The 23,891-nt window shown below is 37.9% G+C and overlaps 1 protein-coding gene across 8 annotated transcripts in view; it reads right to left on the reverse strand.

The window, feature by feature from the left end:
- The window catches only part of LOC150079283 (ubiquitin carboxyl-terminal hydrolase 48-like), a 955,076-nt gene that overhangs the window by 462,783 nt on the left and 468,402 nt on the right, over nucleotides 1-23,891 (reverse strand). For all 8 annotated transcript variants that reach the window (XM_090382262.1, XM_090382266.1, XM_090382265.1 and 5 more), the window contains one exon: nucleotides 14,880-14,984. In XM_090382262.1, coding sequence (XP_090238388.1) covers nucleotides 14,880-14,984 — 105 coding nt within the window. The remainder of the gene's footprint in view (nucleotides 1-14,879; nucleotides 14,985-23,891) is intronic.

The raw sequence follows: 23,891 nt of genomic DNA on the forward strand, positions 1-23,891 counted from the left end.
TTCGTGTCATCCAAATCTGGATTTGATTTATTGATATCTGCAATTGTCTCTCAATATAGTTCATGTTTTGAGAGTGGCAGGAGATTGTGAGATCATCGGCATAAAGATATGAGCCCAGTGTTTTCGGAATGAGTTCAGTTAAGTGATTAACAAACCCTTGAGGGATTCCTTCTTCCCTTCCCCGATAACGAACTTGAAAGGATCTTTGTTGTAGGAAATTTTGGATGAAATATGGCAAATTTCCTCTCAGGCCAAAAGAATGTAGATCCTTTGGAGGAATCCAAACACCAATTGGGATGCGAAAGTTAAAATATATAAACAATAGTAAGACCTATAATAACATTTGCAGCTGAGACAAGGTACAATAGAAAAAAATAAAACAAATAAATGAAGCAACAGAAATGAAAACACTAATGGAAATAAGTAAAAATGAGGAAATCAGAAAACAATCTAAAATACAACCTTTTGAATGAATATATAATATTAAAAAAGAATGGGAAAAACATATTTTTTTTGGTAGTTGTTGGCGCATCGGCTTCTGTGGCCATAATGCACCTCCCAAGGTTTTTGCAGTACTTTGATCCAAGCCTGAGGTGGGATTCAAACCCACGACCTTTGGGTTGCCAGGCAGGCACTTTACCCACCCGGCTAGCCTGGTCAGCAGAAAAACTTATAAATAGGATGGAAAATGACAGGAGGGAAAAAAAAAAAAAAAAAAAATGAAGTAGAGAAAGGCAAAGAAGAAAATGGGAGGATGGTCTGTCCTAACCTAACAAGCAGCATGCTTAATGGGAAAAGAAGAAGAAGATGTAGCCGAGCAGTCAGGAGCAAGAGAGTGCAGTAGCATCCACTCTTTGAGTGGACAGTGGTTCAAGCCCATGACTGCTAAATATGATTAACGATTGTTTTCGTGATTTACTGTAAACTCTTAAGAGCTGTTGTTATTGTTATTGGAGGTGTTGTCGTGCAACAGTAGCTAAAGGCCATTATGCACCAAACAATGGCAGAAAATAACAGCTGTCATTAAAAATGAGATATGTGCATTATGTGGGAATATTCTGTCATAATATCGTATCTTTTTTAGGAAAGTGCAAATTGCATTGATGTCGGATTTGTCATCTAAAATTTGTTCAAAATTTTAGATGATAGCCCAGATCACACCTACTTTGACCTATTTGTCAAAGTAGGTGTGATCTGGGCTGCATGCCTTGATAAGAACACAGTTTGCCATACTCCATTACAAAGAATATAGTCAACTATGATAAGCTGGATTGTAATTTGAGCATGACAGTTCAGACAGAAGGTAGATCTGAGGAAGAAAGAAGATAAAAGTGAGTAATTTTATCTTTTATCTTTATTAATTTTATTTTTCCAGTGACCCAATTCTTTAGGTCACTGGAAAAAATAACAATAAAAAATATATAACAATAAAGGCATAAAATATATATAAAATATAACAAAATATGAAGGATAACAAGGTATAAAATATAACAATAAACATATAAAAATAAAAAAGTAAATTTTAAATACAAGTAAAAAGGTTAATTGATTTTAAATAACTTAAAACAGGAGACACATGGTCATTATCATATAAAATCTGACTGAGTGTAAGGCTTGGTCGGGTGAATAAAAGCAGTAAAATATAACACACATTGGTGTCTATAAAGTAGACACCCAGTTAAAATGTTTCGTATGGTTAAAAAGGTGCCACAGTTCTCATACATAAGAGTCATCTACCTCAGCAGGAATGTATGCATAAGATGACAGCGTCATATATGGAGGCAAGCTATAGCCTCTTCTCTCTATGGTTCCTGCACAGACTAGACTGCTAGTGTTGGATTACAGGCTTCATCTAATAGAGCTTATTCGTGACCTGCCCATGCCAAAATTGTTGTCACTGGGAGAATAATGTAGAGTGTAATACTTGCTTGCAGTCTATATAGGGAACTAATAGGCAATGAGTGTTCTGGGGTTCTGGTGATCTGGCTGCAGCATCAGCCAGTTCACTGCCCTTAATCCCAATGTGACTTGGGATCCAGCAAAAATGGATGTTGAAAGAATGCCCAGAAAGAGAGTGAAGCATCTGTTGAAGCTCTGTCAGGTATAGATGAAGATTATATCTTATCCCCAGTGAAGCCTGCAGTATACTTAGAGTCAGTATACACTATACACCTTTAGTAATAGTGGGTTTTAATGTGGTCCAAGGTTAACTCTATAGCATACAACTTGGCTGTATGTATGCTGCATTCATGGGGAAGCTTCCCAGATACAGAGGGCAGAAAATCCAACAGGTGACTCTGATTTCGAGAAAGAAGAAACAGATAATGTTGAAGGTATCTTGGGTCAAATGATAGAAGAGGTACAGGATGCAGTCCAAAAGGCTAAAAATAACAAAGCACCCAGACAAGATAACATCCCAGCAGAACTATAAAGGCAGGTTGCGAGAAACTGATTCCAAAATTACATCAGCTTATATCGGATATATGGGAAAGAGAAGAATTGCCATATGACAGGAAGACAGCGGTAATCATCCCAATCCACAAGAAGAGATACACTAATGTGTGGAAACTACAGAGGGGTTGCCCTACTTAGTACAACATATAAGATTTTATCCTTCATCCTGACTAGAAGAATAGCAAGTCTAGAAGAAGGAATAGTTGGTGAATATCAAAGTAGGTTTTGTGCAGGAAGGTCGACTGTTGACCATATTTCAACCTTCAGACAGATTTTTATTTTTTTTTTTATTATGTTAACCCCAAACACAAGAGGTATTAGAACCTATAGTACTTAGTATCGTGCTTGGGTTGGAGGTTGAGAAGACGAAAGAAGATATTTGTTGACATTGGACTTGAACTTCTGTAGACTGTAATTTTCAGGAAATACGTATGAAGGAAGGTTGTTCCAGAAAACGGCAGTTCAATGAATAAACAAGGAAGATGAAAAGTTGGTTCTGTGAGTTTGAAGTTGGACAGTAAATGGATGTTGGCTGGTGGCGGCACGTGTTCGGAATGTTTTGAAAGAGAGATGAATCATTAATTAACCTAACTGCCCTCTTCTGAATAGAATCTAGAAGTCTGAGAGAGGTTTTGGGGGCACCACCCCAGATGTGGGAACAATATTCCATGGCAGGGCGGATTTGCGATTTGTACAGAGTGAACAGCTGTTTGGAAGAAAAGTAACGCAAAGAGCGAAAGAGAAAACCAAGTTTTTTAGATGCAGAGGAAGCAATATTTGTAATGTGCTTGTGCCAAGAGAGATTAGAAGTCAGGGTAATCCCCAAAAGAGATATATCATTTTGCCTAGAAATCGTAGTTTGTTTGTTTGTTGTTTGTTATTTTGTTTTTAGGAGCATTAGCAACTAAGGCCATATTTGCTCCGGGATATGCGGTGGTCATTCCTTGACCTTTCCGCATCCTCTGTATTTGGTGGTGACAGACTCAAACCCTGGTCTAATCAAGAAGCATGTGTTATGCACTGCTGCTCCTTCCCACCTGGCTACGGAGGTGCCAGAAATCGTAGCATCACCAAAGATAAGCATAGGAGCAGAAGAATCCTTTTTGCGAGATATAAGACAAGACTGAGTTTCAGAAGAATTGAAATCAACTAAGTTGTCTTTGCCCCACTGTAGGAATTACCTGAAAATCATCATTTAAGGAATTGGTAGCGGATATTCGAGAAGTTAAAGCTGATTGAGCAGGGCAAGGTTTCTCAAAATGGAAAGTGGAATGCAATGTGCTATCACTGGCAAAACTATGGATAGGATTTCCAGTCAATGGAAGAAGGTCATTAATATACAAGAGGAAAAGAGTGGGGGAAAGAACTGAACCTTGGGGGACACCAGCATTAGTGAGGTAGTTAGAAGACAGAGAGCCATCTACTCTCACCCTCAGTGAGTGATCGGAGAGAAAACTAGATAACCAATTACAAAAAACAGTTGGAAAACCATAAGATGGAAGCTTGTTTAGAAGATCTTTATGCCAAACACGATCGAAAACCTTTGAGATGTCAAGAGCAACTGCTTGTGTTTCAACGAACTTTTCCATTGAATTAGTCCATCAATGCGCACATCTGGTGAGTATGGGCTTGGCAAACCCAGTGGTCCTGAGCTGGATATCATCATTCTTCTCTTTCTTGGTGATTCCTTTCTACTTCTCTCTCTCTCTCTCTCTCAGGGAGTAACTCGGGATTTTTTTTTTTTTTTGGCTGGTGCATCATAAGCCTCGGGCTTCCTTGTACCATATGGCTAATAATAATAATAATGGGTAACATAAGCCAGAATATCACCAGTGGACTGGCAATCGTTGATTAGATGGAAGGTTTCTAGGTAGTTTAAGAGTTGGCGGTTAATTGATTTCTCCATTACTTCAGAAAGAGTAGAAGTAATTGCAATGGGACGATAATTGGATGGGAGGCATTTGTCACCCTTTTTTTAGGAACTGGCTGGATATGAGCAAATTTCAAAGCAGAAGGAAAAACACCTTTGGAATAAGAAAGTGAAAAAAGGTGGCAAAGAACAGGAGTAAGTTCAGGAGCACAGATTTTGAGGACAAGTGGAGAAATACCATCAGGACTTGGAGCTTTCTTAGCATCAAGATTTGTCGAAATCCTTTTGACGGAAGACCACAGAAGGCATGGAGTGGAGCATGTTGGGAATGGTGGGAGGTGTTTTACCAAGATCATTAATACATGACTTGGAAGAAAAATTAGATGTAGCAGGTCAACTTGATCCTTGGCTGAAGTGACAACAGAACCATCTGGTTTGGACAGAGGTGGGAGCAGAGATGGGAAAAGTTGCGACCAATAGCTTTTGGCAAGAGACCAGAATGCTTGGCTACCATTAGGGCAAGAAGCAAGTTTTCTACTCTTTGCCTGTTCAAATTCTCGTTTGGATTGATTAATAGCTGCTTTGCAATTGTTGCGAGCTTTGGTGTAGGTAGAAAAGAATCTGAAGAATTAAAAACAAGCCAATTACGAAAGTGGAGTGTAGGATAGAGGATTCCATAGTGTACAGTGTAGGATAAAGGTTGGAGGAAGTTCTTCATTAAAAGAATTAACTTTGATAGCAAAAATCGTAACACTTAAAACTGACTCTCGGGGAACTCCTTCCACTTGGAAAAATGGGCGAGAGAGAACAAACCCCACACAAACATGAAACTGATGGTTTAATAAAAAGTTTTTAATAAAAAGGGCTGGATGACCTCTAAAATCAAGATTATAGATATCTTTAAAAATTCCACATCTCTAAGCCTTGTCATATGCTTTTTCCATATCAAAGAAAATTGACACTAGTGCTTGCGCTTGAGGAAAGCATTTCGAATAGATGTTTCCAATCTTATTAGATGGTTGAGTGTTGATCTGTTCCTTCTTGAAGACATGTTGAACTTTGGAAATGAGGTAATTTTCTTCTAAATAGCACGAGGCTTGCAATGACCATCCTTTCCTGGACCTTGCACAAACAGCTTGTCAGAGTGATAGGACAGTAGTTGTTCGGAATTTTTTGATTCTTTTCTGGCTTAGGGAAAGCAAGAATAATTGCCTTATGCCAGGAGTCTGGAATCTGATCTTCAATATATATTCTGTTGTACAGACTGAGCAGATCATCCTTAGATTCAGATGGAATCTGTTTAATTAGCATTACTAGAGGCATATGATGCAAGAAAGCAAGCTTATACAGCATGAGCCAAAAAAAAAAAAAAAAAAAAAACCTTCCCATTTCAACCAAGCAATCAACCACCTGCTGGCTAAAGAAAAATTTCAACACATCTATTCTACAATTTTCTTTCCTCAATTTGAATCTATGTCCCCGCAGGTGAATAATCAGCATTGAGTTTGCTCAAACCATTCAATGCCTTACTCAAACCATTCAATGCCTTACTCAATCAGATCACCTTGCAGGTGCCTAGTCTCCAGATGCTGCAATTTGCAGAAAAATTAATCATCTCATAATGGATGTCATCTGGCCCAATGTCACTCACCTTGGATAACGATATTGCCACTTTCAATCAACCATTTACAACTGTTTTGTAAATGGTCATTTGTATGTCTCAGTTATTTTAAGACAACTTTGGAGGCAGCCTTTCAGCTTTTTGTTTCGGGGCCAAAATCTCAGGGGGGGTAGACATATGGCAGAGTGTTCAAGCACATCCATTGTGTTCTAGGATCAATGTAGTGTACAATGTATATCTGCCCTTCTTTTTTCAGACTTTATCACAGACGAGCTTAGGTGACTCCATCTGGGAGATGGAAGAAGTGAAGCGGATCCAAGATTTCTTTTAACTCTGGCCTCCAACATAACATGCTTTAGTGCATGCATGTTTGAAAGTTATTAGATTATCTGTGGTGGGGTAACAGCAAAATATTCCCCATGCTTTGTTTGAGCCTTTCTTGCTGCTGTGCAATCTACATTCTACCATGGTTTTGGAAATTGTTGAAACTGGATCAATGACTTTGGAATTGCAATTGCCGCTGCTTGGATGATTCTTTCTGTGATGTACATAACCTTGTCATTAATTGGCTCCTGGCTGACTGTGCTGGTATTAAATGTTGCCAGATGTCTGTAGGCATTCCAGAAATGTGATCGAGCTTCCACTGTGGTATCCTAGACAGGTGGCATTGTCTCCCCTTGGGAAGGGTGGATATGATGGGGAAATGATCACTACCATAAAGGTTGTCATCCACATTCAATGTACAAACAGGGAGGAGTGACTGGCATATAGAGATACCTATTGCAATAAATGTACGGGTAGACATGTGGAAGAAGCTGCTAGAACCCGCATTAAGTAGGGCCAGATCATTGTTTACAACCATACCTTGATAATCAAACCCCTCCTACTGATTTCAGTGCTACTCCTCAAGGTATTATGTCCATTGAAATCTGTTAATAACAAAAAAAGGAGGTGGCAATTGCTTAATGAGATTATCAAGATCTGCCTGGGATATGTCAATCCCGGATGGCAAATATATGAAACAAACAGTTAGGAGAAACACTACTGTAAGACAAACTACTATGGCCTCTAAAATGATGATAAGTGGTGTAGCCTGGAAGAGGGTATGGTTACTCACAAGAATGGCAATTCCTCTATGGGCAGGTCCATTCCCAGCTCTATCTTTGCAAATAATTGACCAGTTATGTAAGTAGGGCTTCATTTGCCTTTAAATACATCTTCTGCAAGCAAAAGCAAGTTGGATCATTCTTATGTTGTCATCACTATTTCAATGGAATCTGTGGCAATTCTTATGATTTGTTGGGTACATCCCAATATATCATAAGAATGTCGGTACACCACACATACAGTGGCTTCTGAAGGGATGAGGGCTTTGTGTTCTCAATCCTGGATTTATCTCTCTTTGGGAAGAATGGGCATTGGTCTGTATCCATTTCTTCTTCTTCTTCCACAGAGTTCTTTGTGTTCTTCTACATCTATTATTTCTTGTATTGCTAGTAGCATTACAGTTCTTTTTTGGAATTTCTTTACCACTTTGTTTTGGAAGTAGTGGAGCACTAGGAGGTACAGATTTCGGAATTGCAGCTGATTGATCTCACCATGCAGGTTTGTGTGAGTTTAACAAGTAGTTTATGATGGGAGTGAACAACTATTTTCGTGGTCTTGTCATTTTTGTTTGTGTTCCAATGGAATATCTGCCTGCTACCTTCTGAGCATATGTATGTTTATTGTGTTTAAAGGTTTCACTGCTTTTCTTGCCTCCTGATATATGTTTAGCTCTGCCTTTGAATTTCTTTTTTTTCTTTCCACCTCTGGCATGCTCGCAAGTAAGCATGGTGCTCTCCTTGGCAGTTAATGCAGGGGGGTTTGTGGCTAAACATGATGTAGTTTTGTGGTCCTCTGCAGAGCATCGAGTGCATTCAAGGGCTCCATGACAGACCATTTGTGAGTTTCCATATTTCTAGCACTTAAAGCACCTTAGAAGATTTAGAACATATGGATGCAATAGACAATTAATATAGCCAGCTTTGATATCATTGAGTCTGTGACAATTAAATTGAATAATTCTATGCATTACTGAGGATTATCAGGTGTGTCTGTTTGCTTACGGGATGCAGTTTGTTTATGCTTGTCTATTCTTGTTTTTTGCCTTTTTGGGAATATCGGTCTGCTATGTCCATGTCTTCCTCTGCATGTATTTCAAGAACTGGATTGTCTTTCTGTGATTTTGTGTCAATGTCCATAGTATCAGTATGGGATTTTTGATTCTCTCCTTCAGAACTTGTTTGCTTTATTGGGTGCTGTACAGAGATTTTACCTGGAAGTATCATCAATGGCATATTTACTGAAACAGTTTCATGCTATTGCATAGAATTTTCTTTTTATAAAGAAAGGACTGATTTTGCGTAGTCAGATACTGACAAGTTTGAAGGAACTGAACAATCTGTCTGTCTGTACTGTTATGAAGTGTTGTTGCTTTTGCACAACTGAAGCATAAGACGGTGATTTAGTGGACACTAAAAACTGTTTCTTTGCTTCACCGTTTGGCACTTTGTGGTCAACTCTGTATTTTTGAATTTTCTTTTCTCTCTGCCATTGAGTACACTCCTTTGAGTATACCAAATAATTTCCTTGGCAATTTGGACAGCATTGCATTTCACAAACAGGTTATAGCACCTCTGCAGACTGCTTGGGAGTGCCCAAATTTCTGACACTGAAAACAGTGGACTGAGTTTGGAATGTAAGGTCTAATTTTACATCTCAAATATCCAGCTTTTATGGTTAATGGCAGAGTTGGTGTACTGAATATGAGAATAACTGTCTGAGTCATGGTAAGTACTCCATCGTTTTTGATGAGTATCCTTTTCGCACATATGACATTTTGATTGTTTGGTTCTTGCACGATCTCTTCCTCTGATATATTAAGGAGATCCCACCAAACGTCGATATGTTTAAGTCTTTCCAAGTGCTTATGCTCAGTCATCTCTACTAGAAGGTCTCCTGATTGAAGTCTTTGAACCATTTTTGGAGGGCCAAACACATTTTAAAGACATTTCTGAATTAAAAATGGGGACAGCATACTCAAAGGGTTGTCTGTCAAGGAGTGAAGAATTAGAAAAAGAGGAGTAGGGTTTTAATTTCCTTCTGTTTTCTGCCTCTTTGCATTGGATATATTGTCATCTCTGATCGATGAATCTGGATCACAGGATCCAAAAGTATAATGTCTGTTGCTATCAGTCATTACTCCTTTTAGCCCCCGGAGATGAGTTTTTCTCCCAGGTTACCGGCCCTGCCACATGAAGGTAGGAGGCAGTGCCACCAGTGACCAAGCAGTTGTAGAAGTTAGTTAGTAATTAATATATACACCGAATAAAAAAAAAAAAGATTGTTTTCCTTACTGTGTTCTTACTTTAACCCTTTACGCACAAAACCACATGAAGTAAATAAAAGAGGAAAAGACACCAGAAAACAAGTCACACTTTATCTCTTGGAAACAGCACTCTATAAATCACAGCAGAAAATCACTTGTCACTATCGCTTGGCAACGGAGGCCCTGAGAGCATTGTGGAACACCTTCGTGGGTGAAGTTACGAGAGAGAGAGAGAGAGAGGATTGATTGAATGTGGACATGGAAAGACTGCTGCTTCAGAAAGTTCTGTATAAGTTTTGGGAGATTGTCCCAAAAACTATTGTGTATAGATCATGGAGAATTCCATAACATCAAGCTGTGTCAAAAGCTTTCTTGATGTCTTAATTAAAGTGTAGTCAAATGTTCCTTTCTTACGAATGCATTGCGAAATCTGGATTTCTGTTTGAATCAAGAAGTCTAAACTGATCTACCTGTATGAAAATTCATGAGATGATAAGATTGTATTTGATCAACAACCAGGTGAGATGAGAGTTTACCATTTTTTCCCCCATTATTTTGCCCATACAGCTGGCGGTGTGGATTTCAAAGTCTTTGCCAGTTTTAATAATGCTATAACATATGAATGTCACTAGATATCAGGGAAGGCATTCTCTGTAAAAATCTGGTTATATAGAAGGAATAAGACATGAAGTGACTCTTTCCTGAGCTCTATAAACATGGAATAGTGAACTGCAAGTCCAGCAGCACAAGGTCTTGAGCTGTTAAGAGCAAGCCGTAGTTCGATTATTATAAAGGGACAGTTGTATGGTTGATGGGGATCAGTGTCAAAATTTTGGGTTTGTTTTTCAACAAGACTTTAATTTCTGGAAGACTGGAGAGTACAAGGATAGAGCAGAGGTTTGAGAAAAAGACTCTCCAAGAGTGTTAAGCTCTGTCTAGTGGTAGTGAAACATCAATCCCATTCAGCATGAATAGATGTGAAGAAGGATGTTTATTGTACAGTTTACCAATATTTTTCAAGACGGTTTGTGTTTCACTGGACCTGTAATAGTAATAGAGGCATGTGATGCAAGAAAGCAAGCTTATGAACTTATGTAGCACCAACCAAAAAAAAAATAAATAAATAAATCAGACAACCATTCCCTCTAAATGTTTGTCCAGTTCCTCCTTGAATTTATTTAAGCTATCAACTTCATCAACGACAGAAGGAAGTTTGTTCCAGAAATTAACCACCCTCTGGCTAAAGGCAAATTTTCCCACATCTATTCTACATCTGTCTTTCCTTAATTTTAATTTATGCCCCCTTAGGTTCATAATCTGAAAAAGTGGAAGAATTCCATCAGAATTCAGCGTGCTCAACCCATTCAAGGCCTTATACACCTTAATCAGATCACCTCACAGATGCCTAGTCTCCAGCTGCTGCAATTTGCAGTACTTAAGCCTCTCTTGGTAAGACGATCCCTTCATTCCCCTCACCAATCTTGTTGCCCTTCTCTGTAAATGCTCAAGCAAATCTACATCCTTCAGAAAATGAGGCCTCCAGACCTGTACGCAGTACTCAAGGCATGGTTTGCCTTATACAGAAGGACAATCACCTCCTTTTTCCTTGATAGCAAAATTCCTATATATCATTGACAAAATCCAATGACCTGCCCTGGCAGCCTGTCTGCATTGCTCAGAAAACTTCATATCTGACTGCACAATTACTCTCAGGTCTTTTTCATTTTCTACCACCTTAAGTACCACACAGTTGGTACATTTCTCTGTGGTTACTTCTACCCATATGCAATACTTTCCATTTGTCAATGTTAAACTTCAGTTGCCACTTCTCAGCCCATCTGCCGAAATTTTCTAGATCCTGTTGCAGTAGCACACTGCCATTACTGTCATTAACAACTCTGCCAACCTTTGTGTCATCCGCAAACTTCGACACTAAGCCTGATATACCTTCATCAATATCATTGATAAATATACAAAACAACACTGGACCCAACACCAAACCCTGTGGGACTCGACTCCACTAATAACATTAATCCACGAAGAGCAGCACCCAATGATTACCACCCTCTGTCTTCTCCCACTCAACCATCCTTTTATCCATTGTAGCAACTTAACCTTAATACCATTCTGCTCCAATTTGTACAGGGGTCTTCCATGCGCAACAGTGTCAAAAGCTTTCCTGAAATCCAAATATATGATATCAAAATTATTTTTTGCATCCAGTTCCTTTGTAACCACTTCATAATATCCTATCAAATTTGTCAGACAAGACTTTCCCTTAACAAACTCCATGCTGTGTCTTAATTATTGCTGCAGTCTTGTCTAGATGATCGTGCAATGCATCTTTAACCAGCGACTCCATTATTTTACCCGGAACAGAAGTTAAACTAACTGGTCTGTAATTACTCGTGTCACCGTTCGATCCCCCTTTGTGAATTGGGGATACATTTGCACATCTCCAGTCTGTGGGAACCTCCCCTGAGTCCAAGGATGCTCTCATAATTATGGCTAAGGGTTTGCTTACTTCCTTTGCCGCCTCCTTTAATATAACTGGATAGATCCCATCCACCCCAGGTGCTTTTCTTATGTTTAACTTCAACAATTTCTCCTCCACTTTGCTCTCAGTTATTACAAAATCATTAAGCACCCTAATACAATTTGATAACCTTCTGTCATTTTCAAACCTTAATAACTCCTCATGTGTGAATGTAGATGCAAAATACTCATTCAGTTTGTTTGCTATCTGAGCAGGATCATCAATAGTCGAACCATCGATATCAAGTGGACCAAACAGATTCATCCCCTTCCTTTTAGAATTTATATAAGTAAAGAAATCGTTGCTGTTTTTCTTAGCATCCTTTGTCAAAGATTTCTCGTAATCTGCCTTTGCCTGCCTAACTTCCTTAGTGACTTGATTACAGACTAGCTTATATCTGTCATAGGCTTCTGTGTCGCCTGATAATTTATATGCATCCCATGCATTTTTCGTCTCTGCCACGAGTCTCATTAGTTCATTTGATAACCATTTAGGCCTAAACCTTGAACAATATTTCTTAATAGGTATGAAACTTTTAGTAGCTTCCATGATTAATTCCTTGAATGCTTCCCACTTAGAATTTGCTGTTGGAAACAAACCCTTTACAACCACCAGCATGTGTAATTAGTCTTGAGTCTTTTCCAGAAGATTTCAAACCAGTAGATAAGCCACTCAAAAATGCTTTTTTACTGGATTTTTTAGTGGTGTCTTGCCAAACCTTTTCCTTTGTATACCCATAATTTATCCAGGTTTCTTCAGTATAATAAATTGGCCTGCTTTCAGAATGACAGCTCTAAATATCTCTTAAATAGCACTGATGCCATTGTAGAACATAGTCTCGATCAATCAACATTGAAAGTCGTTTGCACTTACAAATTTCAAATCCTAGATCTTTTATTACAATTCATACTGTACATTCACAAATATATGGCAACTTGACATCCTCATTTATAACCATCATCATTCTAGAAGAAAAATTCATGCACTCTTTTCTGAATAGCTGTCAGTGTAAAATCACCACACCTTTGCTTTCTTGTCTGAGTTCCAGTCTTTGATGGTCACTTCTTTCTGGGCATCGATAGTGATCTGTACAGCTGAGGTTCAGTCTTCATATTTTTAATAGTGCGATCCAAAACACCAGTTAAATCTGCAGCCAAAGCAAATATCTCGTTATGTGATTTATCCAGATGATAACTTTAGCAGAACTTCTTAAAGGCTGGCCAGCCACACACTTTCAAAAACTAGTTGACTGACTAGAACGTGCCATATTGCTATTACTAATGAGGAAGCCAATAGCTGATTGGGTAATACCTAACTACACAGGAAAACTATAAATATGGATAACTCATTTACAAATGCATTCATGCCCAATACTTATAGAACATAATTAATTTTAAATTATGTTCTATAAGTATTGGGCATGAATGCATTTGTAAATTAAACTTGTATTAAACTTGTTTAATACAAGTTTAATACAAGTTTAATTAAACTTAAATTAAACTTGTATTAAAAAGGGAATAGGAATCAATATGTTTAGTGGAATGATATTATTTGTGGATGTACATTTTCTTCATAGACTCTCCAATATAAGGTTAGACTTGCAACAAGTATAGTGTTGCTTACCATACCACCTATGTTGCACTGTCGGTCAAGTCTCTCTCTCTCTCTCTCTCTCTGAATTGCCCACAGATACTATTCTTTGGTCTCTAATTACCATCTTATACAGCCTTATATGGACACATGACACTATCTCTGAATAAGTAGTTGATTCCTTGGATGATGAAGAGGTACCTAATAAACTGGTCACCCTATGTGCATGTAAGTATCTATATATAGATAAATGTGATTTGTAACTAGTTGCCATCAGACAATCAGGAGGTTGATTTCAGAGATATATCTAAGTGAAGGTTAGGAAACATCTGCAGAAAGCTCACAAAGAGAAAATCTATTACTAACATATGTGTGTAATAAATTAGAAAGGAAACAGTGTCATTGGAAAGTGAGTTGTATCTTGAAATCCTTTGCTAAAGTCGAAGCTGATAACAAGAAGGTGAGTTGTGTGACTGGTTATAATGTTTTTAAAATTCCTGTAGAATGAAATAGGATTTAAACAAAATTTCAATAATAATGAAAGTGCAAAAAAATTATTCAGTAATGCTGAAAATGCAAAAAAAAAAAAAAAAAAATGTTAATATGTTGATAGTGTTAAAATATGCTCTACAAAAATTCAATGGCAAAATTGATGAGGTTCTTGTTGAATTGTTCCTTTTTGAGAGGCTGGCCTTTCACAACTTACATTAAAAAAAAGAGGTGGTTCATAATCTAAGGATTTAAAAATAAATAGGGAAATAAACAGACATGAAGATTTTTAAGAGTATGAAAAAAAAAAAAAAAATCATTATCTAGAGACCTTAATAGAGCTATTAATATAATAATACATATATCAGAGTAGTATTTGCTATACATTTTTTTTAATACAAAAAGATATGTGGATTCAAAAGTTAATAAAATAACTGTTTGATAATGAAATATTCTATTTTTAGCCTTAAGTATTATTAATGTAGTAGTAGTAGTGGTGGCATGTGATGCAAGAAAGCAAGTGTATGAGCTTATGCAGCATCAGCCAAAAAAAAAAAAAATATCACACCAATTCCCTCCAAATGTTTGTCCAGTTCCTCCTTAAATTTATTTAACCTATCAACTTCCACAACAACAGATGGAAGTTTGTTCCAGCAATTAACCACCCGCTGGCTAAAGGCAAATTTCCGCACATCTATTCTACATCTGTCTTTTCTTAATTTGAATTTATGCCCCCTTAGGTTCGTAATCTGAACAAGTGGAACATGTATTTCAACTTATTCAAATTATTAATGTATTTCAACTAAGACTGAGTTTTTTGTTTTTATTTATGCTGAGTTATACCTTGGATAATTCTGACTACACTGAATTAATGGTTCTAAATAAATATTTTAATTTAATCAGAAATTTTTTCTTACTTTAAATTCACAATATTGTACTCTGCACTTACTGTGATCACATAAGATATCCTCATTAAATTCAAATGAAGAGTCCTCAGCTTGCTCTTCAACAATGGAACAAGATGTCTGACCACTTAAAGTATCCAAATGTTCACCTTAAAGAACAGAGTAGAATTACGGAGAATATGAGTAATTGTTAAGTATATATCTCAGTAATTGTTAAGTATACATCTCAGTAATATTACATAATTGAAACATTTCACCTCATACTGGCTTACTTACTGATAATTGAATATATGTCAAAAGAAAACAACACAGTTTTAACTTTCAGACACCTTTGGGATAGATCTATACTTAGGGAAAGAGCGAGTCAGACAACCATTAGCTTGAATCACTGCTCCAACACAAGGAATATTGGGCTATTTATATATCAAAACTGTCTTCGATTCCTAGAGTGACATCAGCAGAAGACTGAAGAACACAGCTTTTCAGTACATCTCACCGATACTCAATGGACTGTGACCCTGGCCAGTACAAACCCTCATCATCATCACTAACACCTACACTACATCTATAATGTGCTACCTGAGCAACAGCTCATCTGCGCTTAAAATCTTTAATTTATAATTTTATCCTAGTAAATTAATAAGAGGAGTTTACCTCAATATAGTACGTGGAACACTTCCGTATGATACCCTCCAGAAATCGGAGCTTATTATCATACGGAAGTGTTCCACGTACTATATTGAGGTAAACTCCTCTTATTAATTTACTAATATTATTATCAACGTAGAACATATTGAGTATTACAGCTCTGATTCATACTATATAATTTTATCCTTTATGATCCTTTGCCATGCCCCCCACCTGACAAGTCAAGTTCTAGGAACACATCGCCACCCGTGTCCTGGGGAGGCTAATCTCTACTAGGTATCAGTAAACTTTTGTTTAATGACAAACGTAAAAGCATTTAACTGGAAATGATTGTGATTCTTGTTAGCAAAACAACTAAAAATATTTTTGTATTTTCTAATTTTATAATTCTTTCATAATTTTTTTTTTCTTTTCTTCTTCCCCCCCCCCCCCCCCCCATTTACTTCCTTACAAACTGTAGACTCACATAAAACCTTAAACTTCCAACTCAGTAATTGCTAATATAAATAAAAACTCATCAGTGCAAAATAGCTCAAAATATAAATTAAATAACTTAAATATAAATAAAAATAAACTAGCTCAAATATAAATAAAAATAGTTTAAAATATAAACAGAAACCCATCAGTGCAAATTACACTCTTAAAAATCTATTTACATATGTACATATTTATCCTATATACAATCCATTAATTTCTTAATCTTATATTTCTTATTTCATTAACTCCCTTAGCATAATCCAAAAAAGCTTCATACCAACTCCTATTCTTAAATAAGTCACTGTGGGTGTATGAGTCAGAGCCAATCTTAGAGAAAAATATTTCTCTCTGTTCTGTGTACCTTGTACAATTTTCCAACACACGATCCATATCTTCGATATGTCCACATACATACCTCGGATCATTTTCTACTCCCAGCTCCGCCAACCTTTTCCTCATTTCATGCCCAGTTGCTATCATTGTAGTCATCAGACCCAAACCCGGCCATCCATCCATTTCTCTTACTACCTTCACTCCAGGAAGAAAGGCAAAGATGACACGGCCCTTGTCAGAAAGGTTCCACCTTTCTTGCCAAATACAATCTATTTCTTGTTGCAATCATTTTCTCTCTCTCTCTCTTTAAATCCTGCTTCCCATATACCTTATTTTCCTCAATACAAGATTTAATCCCCAATATTTCTACCCTCTTATTTTTCTTGACTGCATACTCCATTACTCGTTTGATCACAACCAAATCAATTGGTTCTTTTCCTGATACTACTTGTAATGCATCATTTAAAACTGTTTTATAAGACCGCATCACAGCCAAAAGGGCAACTCTGAGCAGAAATTAGGATCCTTTTTATGTGACTATTAGTCACCCTAAGCCCCCCACTCCATGCCCACATGCATAAGTCACAATGGACACAATGATACACTTATACAGGAGATCCAGGGATTTCCCTTTCACCCCTCATTCTACTCTACTAATCTTCTTTATTTTAGAGTATATAACCTGCACTTTTTCTTTCAACTTCTGCACGTGAGGCAAAAAGGGCATTTTCTCATCCACGTGTACTCCAAGGTATTTGACTAAGGGGGCATATGCTACAGATAATGTAGCTTCCTAATATCTTCAAAGTGGGCTGCCTTCTTTCGCTGAACCTTCTTCTGAGCAGCACCATTTCAGCCTTATCGGTAGATATTTCCATCTTATGCATTATTACCCATCTTTCTAATTGTCCCACAGCTTTCTTTGACCTATCCTCTATTTCTCTTCTTGAATTACCTCTCACCATTATTAATAGGTCATCCGCATAAGTCACCGGCTCACATCTTTTCCAATCCTGAGCCAGTAGCTCATCCATCACCACATTCCAGCTATACAGGCCAATAACTGACCCTTGCAGGGTTCCTCTATCCACTTCTTGTGAGACTTTACTATATCTTGTAACTATTGTTACATTCCTCTGATTAAAATATGACTTTAGCATACCATAGTACTGCCCAGAACATTTAATTTATTTCAGCCTTGCTATAAAACTCTGCTTCCACATTCTGTCAAATGCCTCCTTAAAGTCAATAAAAATACCAAGTACATACTTCTCTGGAGCCTCTTGAACATATGTCACCATTTTATCAATGGCATCTTCAGCATATTTGCCCCTTCTAAAGCCATACTGCCTAGAGCTACTCATTCCACTTTTCCATAATATTCCTCCAATCAATTCCTTAACAATCTCTCCAATAACTTTGCCATTACTGGCAATAAAGCCACTGGACAGTACAAGCCTGGATCCATTACTACCTTATCTTGATTTTTCACAATGGGCAGATATTTTTAATATGGGTCTCCTTCCATCTCTTTGGAAATATCTTTTCCTTTAAACATTTATTAAATAATACCAAAAGTTCATTTCCCCCATTTCTCTCCAAACTTCTTAACCTCGTATAATAAACCATCATTTCCAGGAGCTATCTTTATCTGCATCTTCTCCAAAGCTTTTCGCAATTCTTCCTGCTCAAACTCTCTTTCCTCTTCCTGCTCTCCATTATAATCAATATTCAAACTCCTAATTCTTCTTTGTTCCCTATTCCCAATACTTAAGCAGTTCCTTGGAAACAAAGAGGAGAGCAAATACCTCACAGAGGACTCCCAATCAATAGTATACTGATCTCCTACTTGCATAGTGTGGAATACCTGTTCTACCTTCAATTTTTCGAACAATATTTTGTGTGGCAACCCCCATACATCCTTGTTCATTTCCTCCTTAACATATCTCTTCCATGTTTCTCTTTTTTCATATTGTATTTTAACAGTATACTCCCTTCTATACTGAAATATTGTCTTTTCAAAATCTCTTCCTCCTCTAATATTTCCCTCCTTCTTGCTCTTTGGTAATTCCTCCTCAACCTGTTCACCAGCCTCCTCATATCCATCAGAATTGTATTCCACTAAGTTACAATATATTCTCAAATTTTTTCCAGCATACAGAATTCACTGCAAACGCCTCCTCAAATTCGCCCCTTCTTTCTATTTTAATATCTTGAATTTCATAGCAAATACATCTATAATCACTTGTAGACCAATCTTCTTTAACCCTCCAATTCCTAATTCTTCCCACTAACACGTTAGATACTATTGTCAAATCAGTGTTTGACTCCCCTTGTGTATTATGAAAGGTAGAAGGCTGGCCTAATTACTTTTTCTATATAATTCAGGTAGGGTCGCAGTTCATCCTGAAACTGGCAATATATACATACAAGATACAAACTTTCTATCTCACTAATAATTTCAACGCATATACCATAAGTATAACGTAACTCGTCTATTTGTGTTACCACAATTCTTATTTCTAACTATAATAGCAGCCTAGCTATTCCCTTTCGACTGTATAACTTTATCATCTACTATATAACCCTTTACAAGGTTCCCAACCACATATAGCTCCTGAAGCAGAAGGATATCATAATTCTTTTCATCCATTTTTTGACTTAATTGGGCAACACTATATGCTCTCTGCCCATTCACTTGCATTATCTTAAGCCGTCGACAATCAATTTTCCTTCTATCCATAATCAATTCTATTTTTATATTGACCATAAAACTTCTTATACTCACTACAATCTCGGCTTCTTATTGAATGGCAGTAAAACTTCTTATGCTTGCAATTTATGCAAATAGGATCTTCACTTTTCTTTTGCAATCTTTATATAATCTTTATATACATGTCCCGCCTCCACAATATCCACATGTGGTCTTCCCCTTGCACTGATAGGCAATATGCCCATGTGACAAACACTTGAAACATTTAGGAACGAGTACAATGTCTTTCACTCGAAAGAGGTCCACTGGCAATATACTTGTCCTTTTTCTACCAATACCTTTCTCAAACTTTTGGGCACTTCTAATATACATTTACTTAGAGTTTGCTGATGAGGCTAGGGGGAGCCAGATGGGTTCAAACCCACTAAGTGAACTTTTTTTATTTATTGATTTGAAATTATTGTTTTTTTATAACTTTTGATTTAAATTTAGTGGTATAGTTTTTAAGTGATATGCAGATTAAATTGGTGCATTTATTTTTTTACTCGGCCTTATAATTGCGTAGAAAACCAAAGTCGATTTCTGCCGGCATTGTATCGATAGTAGCATTCGAATCTACTGCCATTGTTTATGTATCGATACAGCAAATACTGGTAGTTTCTATGTAACTTGTAGCAGTGTAATCACTATCAGCAGAGGATTATGAATCAGAAATTATAGCATTACTTACATGATTTAACATAGGACAGTAATATTCATAGAGCTTTAAAATCAGTGATTAGGCATAGATAGCTAGCGGAGAGTTCGAACCATGTGGGTGGCAATAGATAATTAAATTTATTTCTATTATAACTACTTATATTTTACAAATGTAATTTTTTTAACTAAATACATATAACAACTTAGATTTTACAAACATAACATTATAAATTAATATATATAACTTGATGGAGATACAAAATTCATATAACGTAACTCAGAGATAATACTCGATACTGAAATATATATATATACACCGAAGAGCCTAAACATCATGACCACCTACCTAATATGATGTTGGTCCTCCATGTGCAGCCAAAACAGCTCGTACCCAGCAAGGCATGGATGCTACAAGATTTTTGAATGTGTCTTGTGGTATCTGGTACCAACACATAACCAACAGATCCTTTAACTCCTATAAGGTCCATGGTTGAGATGCCACAGATCGGAGTTGCTGTTCCAACATAAACCACAGATGCTCAATGGGACTGATGTCTGCGGAATTTGGAGGCCAGGGCAATACCTGGAAGTCTTCCTCATGTTCCACAAACCAGTCTCGAACAATCTGGGTGGTGTGGCATGGAGCATTATCCTGCTGAAAGGCAGCATCACCAAAGGGGAATACCGTTGCCAAGAAAGGGCGTACCTGGTCAGCAATGATGTTTAGGTAGGTGGTAGACATCAGAGTGTCCGGCACATGGCTGACTAGACCCAGGCTATCCCAGCAGAACATCACCCAAGGCATGACACCACTGCCACCAGCTTGTTTTCATTCCACAGTGCATCTAGGCATCATAACTTCCCCAGGTAAACAACTCACACATACCCGGCCATCCACATGATGCAACAGAAAACATGATTCATTGGGCCAGACAACCTTCTTCCAATTACTAAAGGTCCAGTTTCGATGCTTGCATGCCCATTGCAGGCACTGTCGCCGGTGAACCGTGGTTAGCATTGGCACTCGGAGTGGCCTCTGGCTATGCAGCCCCATTTTCAGCAGAGTTCGATGTACTGTGTGTTGAGACATATTACTACCGACACTAGCATTCCAAATACCAGCGAGTTGGACCACAGCCGCTCTTTTGTTTCCATGTACCATCCAGGAGCCTTCGCTCACCTCGAGCATCAGTAAGCTCTGACCCAGTCATCTGGCCATTACAATTGGCCTTTGTCAAACTCACTTAATTCCGCTGCCTTTCCCATCTGTAGAACAAGAGTAACACTGAATAGAGGAGCTCAGTATCAGGTATTTTTTATAGCGTGTCCCAACCTGCGCATGCGCCATAGTTCACCTGCATAACGACTCACTGGTCATAATGTTTTGGCTCATTGGTATGTGTGTGTGTGTGTGTGTGTGTGTGTGTGTGTGTGTGTGTGTGTGTGTGTGTGTATATATATATATATATATATATATATATATATATAGTGTTATAACTGCATTGGGATATAAGTTAAGGGTTATATTTTTTTTATTTAAATTGAAATGAAATCATGATTCAGACCAGAGCAGCAAAGCAAAGGGCTCAAGCTAATGGGAGTGTTGTGGCTCAGGGGAGAACTGGGGGGGGCAGTTGTCCTCTGAATTACAGACTTTTGAAATGTATTGCTTGTTTGATGTTTGTGTAGCAATCAGAAACGGGACATGATATTGCTAAGAGGAATGTCTTTGTGTGTGTGTGCACGATGTAAAGAGTGTGAGGAAATCAGGCGGCAACTCAGTGTTGTTATGGGCCTCTATGAGAGCTTGAAGGACAGGGTAGATGCCTCGGAGGATTTATATTGAGGGCACCCCATCAAGCTCTCAGCTGCTCACATCAAGGTCAGAGCTTGCACATCACACAACACAGCAGCAACCACCAAGGCAGAATGTGCTGGTCCCACAGGAACTAGTTGTTTTCAGTCACTCTATTGCCAGGGAAATGGGGAATATTGTGCAAAAATAATAGGAAAAACAGGACCAGAATAGGAAAAACAGGACAAAAGCAGATATCACTTTTCAAGGGCACAAAAGGTGATATTGTTGTACATGTTGGCACAAAGGATATTAAGAGTAGGAGACCAGCGGAATTACACAAGTACAGGTCAAGTACACAATGAAAAAAAGCCAAGAGTTAGGGTTGAATTTGAAAATGTCTGCAATTCTGCCCAGCAATGATAGGAGGGAGTATATAATGAGAGCTTTATCATCAATTCAGCCCTGGAGAGATTGCGCAAGCCTCATGGGGTAGAATTTTTCTCAGCTTAGCCCGTGCTTAATAACAGGAGGGAGTGCTTCTACAGGAATGGGATACACTTAAATAGAAAGGGTGTAAGAATATTTGCTGATGCATTCGGGGCAGTTTTAAGTGGATCGGAAAACTGCTAGCTTGGGGGAATACATTGACTAATAGATTAACAGTACCACTGGCAGAAGTGAGTGTGATTCTTGCACTGCATCTATTGGAATGAGCAGCAGCCTGGAAAACAAGGTGCAGGGGATTTCAGGGACTGCTGGGAGTCATTACGGAAAAAGTAAATGCATGGGCTGCGTTAGGGTAGCTAAGAAGAGGAACAGATGCATGTAAATTGTGTGTACACCAATGCTAGGAGTTTGGTAAATAAATTTGATGAATTTCAGGTGTTGGTCAAAACAACAAAGGCAGATATTGTTGGGATATCAGAGATGGGTGTCACACACATATAAGGAATGCAGAACTGGAATTTAGAGAGTACAATGTGTACAGGAAGGATAGATAGGATAGGAAGGAAGGAGAGGCTATGTTATTAGTTAAGAAACATAAAATCCAAGAAAGTATTAGGATTAGCATTAGTAGAGGCATATGATGCAAAAAAGAGCTTATGCAGCATCAGTCAAAAAAAAAAACAAAAAAAAAAAAAACACTTCCATTTCACCCCTCCGTTCATTCGAAATACCTGTCCAGTTGAGCTTTAAATTTATTTAGGATATCAATTTCCACAACAAGGGATGGAAGTCTGTTCCACCAAACAACTACCCGCTGGCTAAAGGCTAATTTCCGCACATCTATCCTACACGTGTCTTTCCTCAATCTGATTTTATGCCCTCTCAGGTGATTATTCTGAGCAAGAGGAAGAATCCATCAGCATTGAGCATGCTCATACCATTCAAGGCTTCATACACCTCTATCAGATCACCTCGCTGGTGCCTAATCTCCAGACACTGTAATTTGCAAAACTTAAGCCTTTCTTCGTAAGAGAAACCCTTTGTTTCATTCACTAATCTTGTTGCCCTTCTCTGTACTCGTTCCAGCAGCCCTACATCCTTCTTGAAATTAGGCCTCCAGAACTGTATACAGTACTCAAGGTGTGGCCTGAGCATTGCCTTATAAAAAGGATTAATCACCTCCTTATCCCTGCTAGAAAAATTCCTGTATATCATTGACAATACAACATGAGCTACTCTTGCAGCCCGTCTGCACTCTCAGAGAACTTCATATCTGCCTGCAGAATTACCCCCAGGTCCTTTTCATTCTATACCACTGTCAGTGTAGTACCAGAGAGTTGATAGGTTGCTCAGGGGTTGCTGTTTCCCATATGTAGAACTTTACATTGTCAATGTTAAACTTCATTTGCCACTTCTCAGCCCATATGGTCATCCTTTCCAGATCCTGTTGCAGCAGCATAGCATCAGTAGTGTCCTTAACAACCATGCCAACCTTTGTATTGTCTGCAAACTTTGACATTAAGCTTGATATACCATCATCGATATCATATATAAATACAGAAAACAATAATGGACCCAACATTGAACCCTGAGGGACTTCACTTATAACATTAGTCCACGATGAGCAGTGTCCATTGATTACCACTCTGTGGTCTTCTGCCCCTCAACCATCCCTTTATCCATAGTAGCAATTTGCCTCCAATGTCACACTGCTCCAATTTGTGCAGCAGTCTTCCATGTGCAAAAGTATCAAAAGCCTTTCTAAAATCCAAATATATAATATCAAAGTTATTCCCTGCATCCAGTTCTTTTGTGACTGCATCATAGTATCCAATCAAATTGGTCAGGCAAGACTTTCCCTTAACAAAACCATGCTGTGTCCGAGCTATAACTGAAGTCTTGTCTAGATGATCCTGCAGTGCTTCTTTAACCAGTCCCTCC

The sequence above is a fragment of the Mastigoproctus giganteus genome, chromosome 10, assembly GCF_048544385.1.
Source record: "Mastigoproctus giganteus isolate SK-2022 chromosome 10, ASM4854438v1, whole genome shotgun sequence".
Classification (NCBI taxonomy): domain Eukaryota; kingdom Metazoa; phylum Arthropoda; class Arachnida; order Uropygi; family Thelyphonidae; genus Mastigoproctus; species Mastigoproctus giganteus.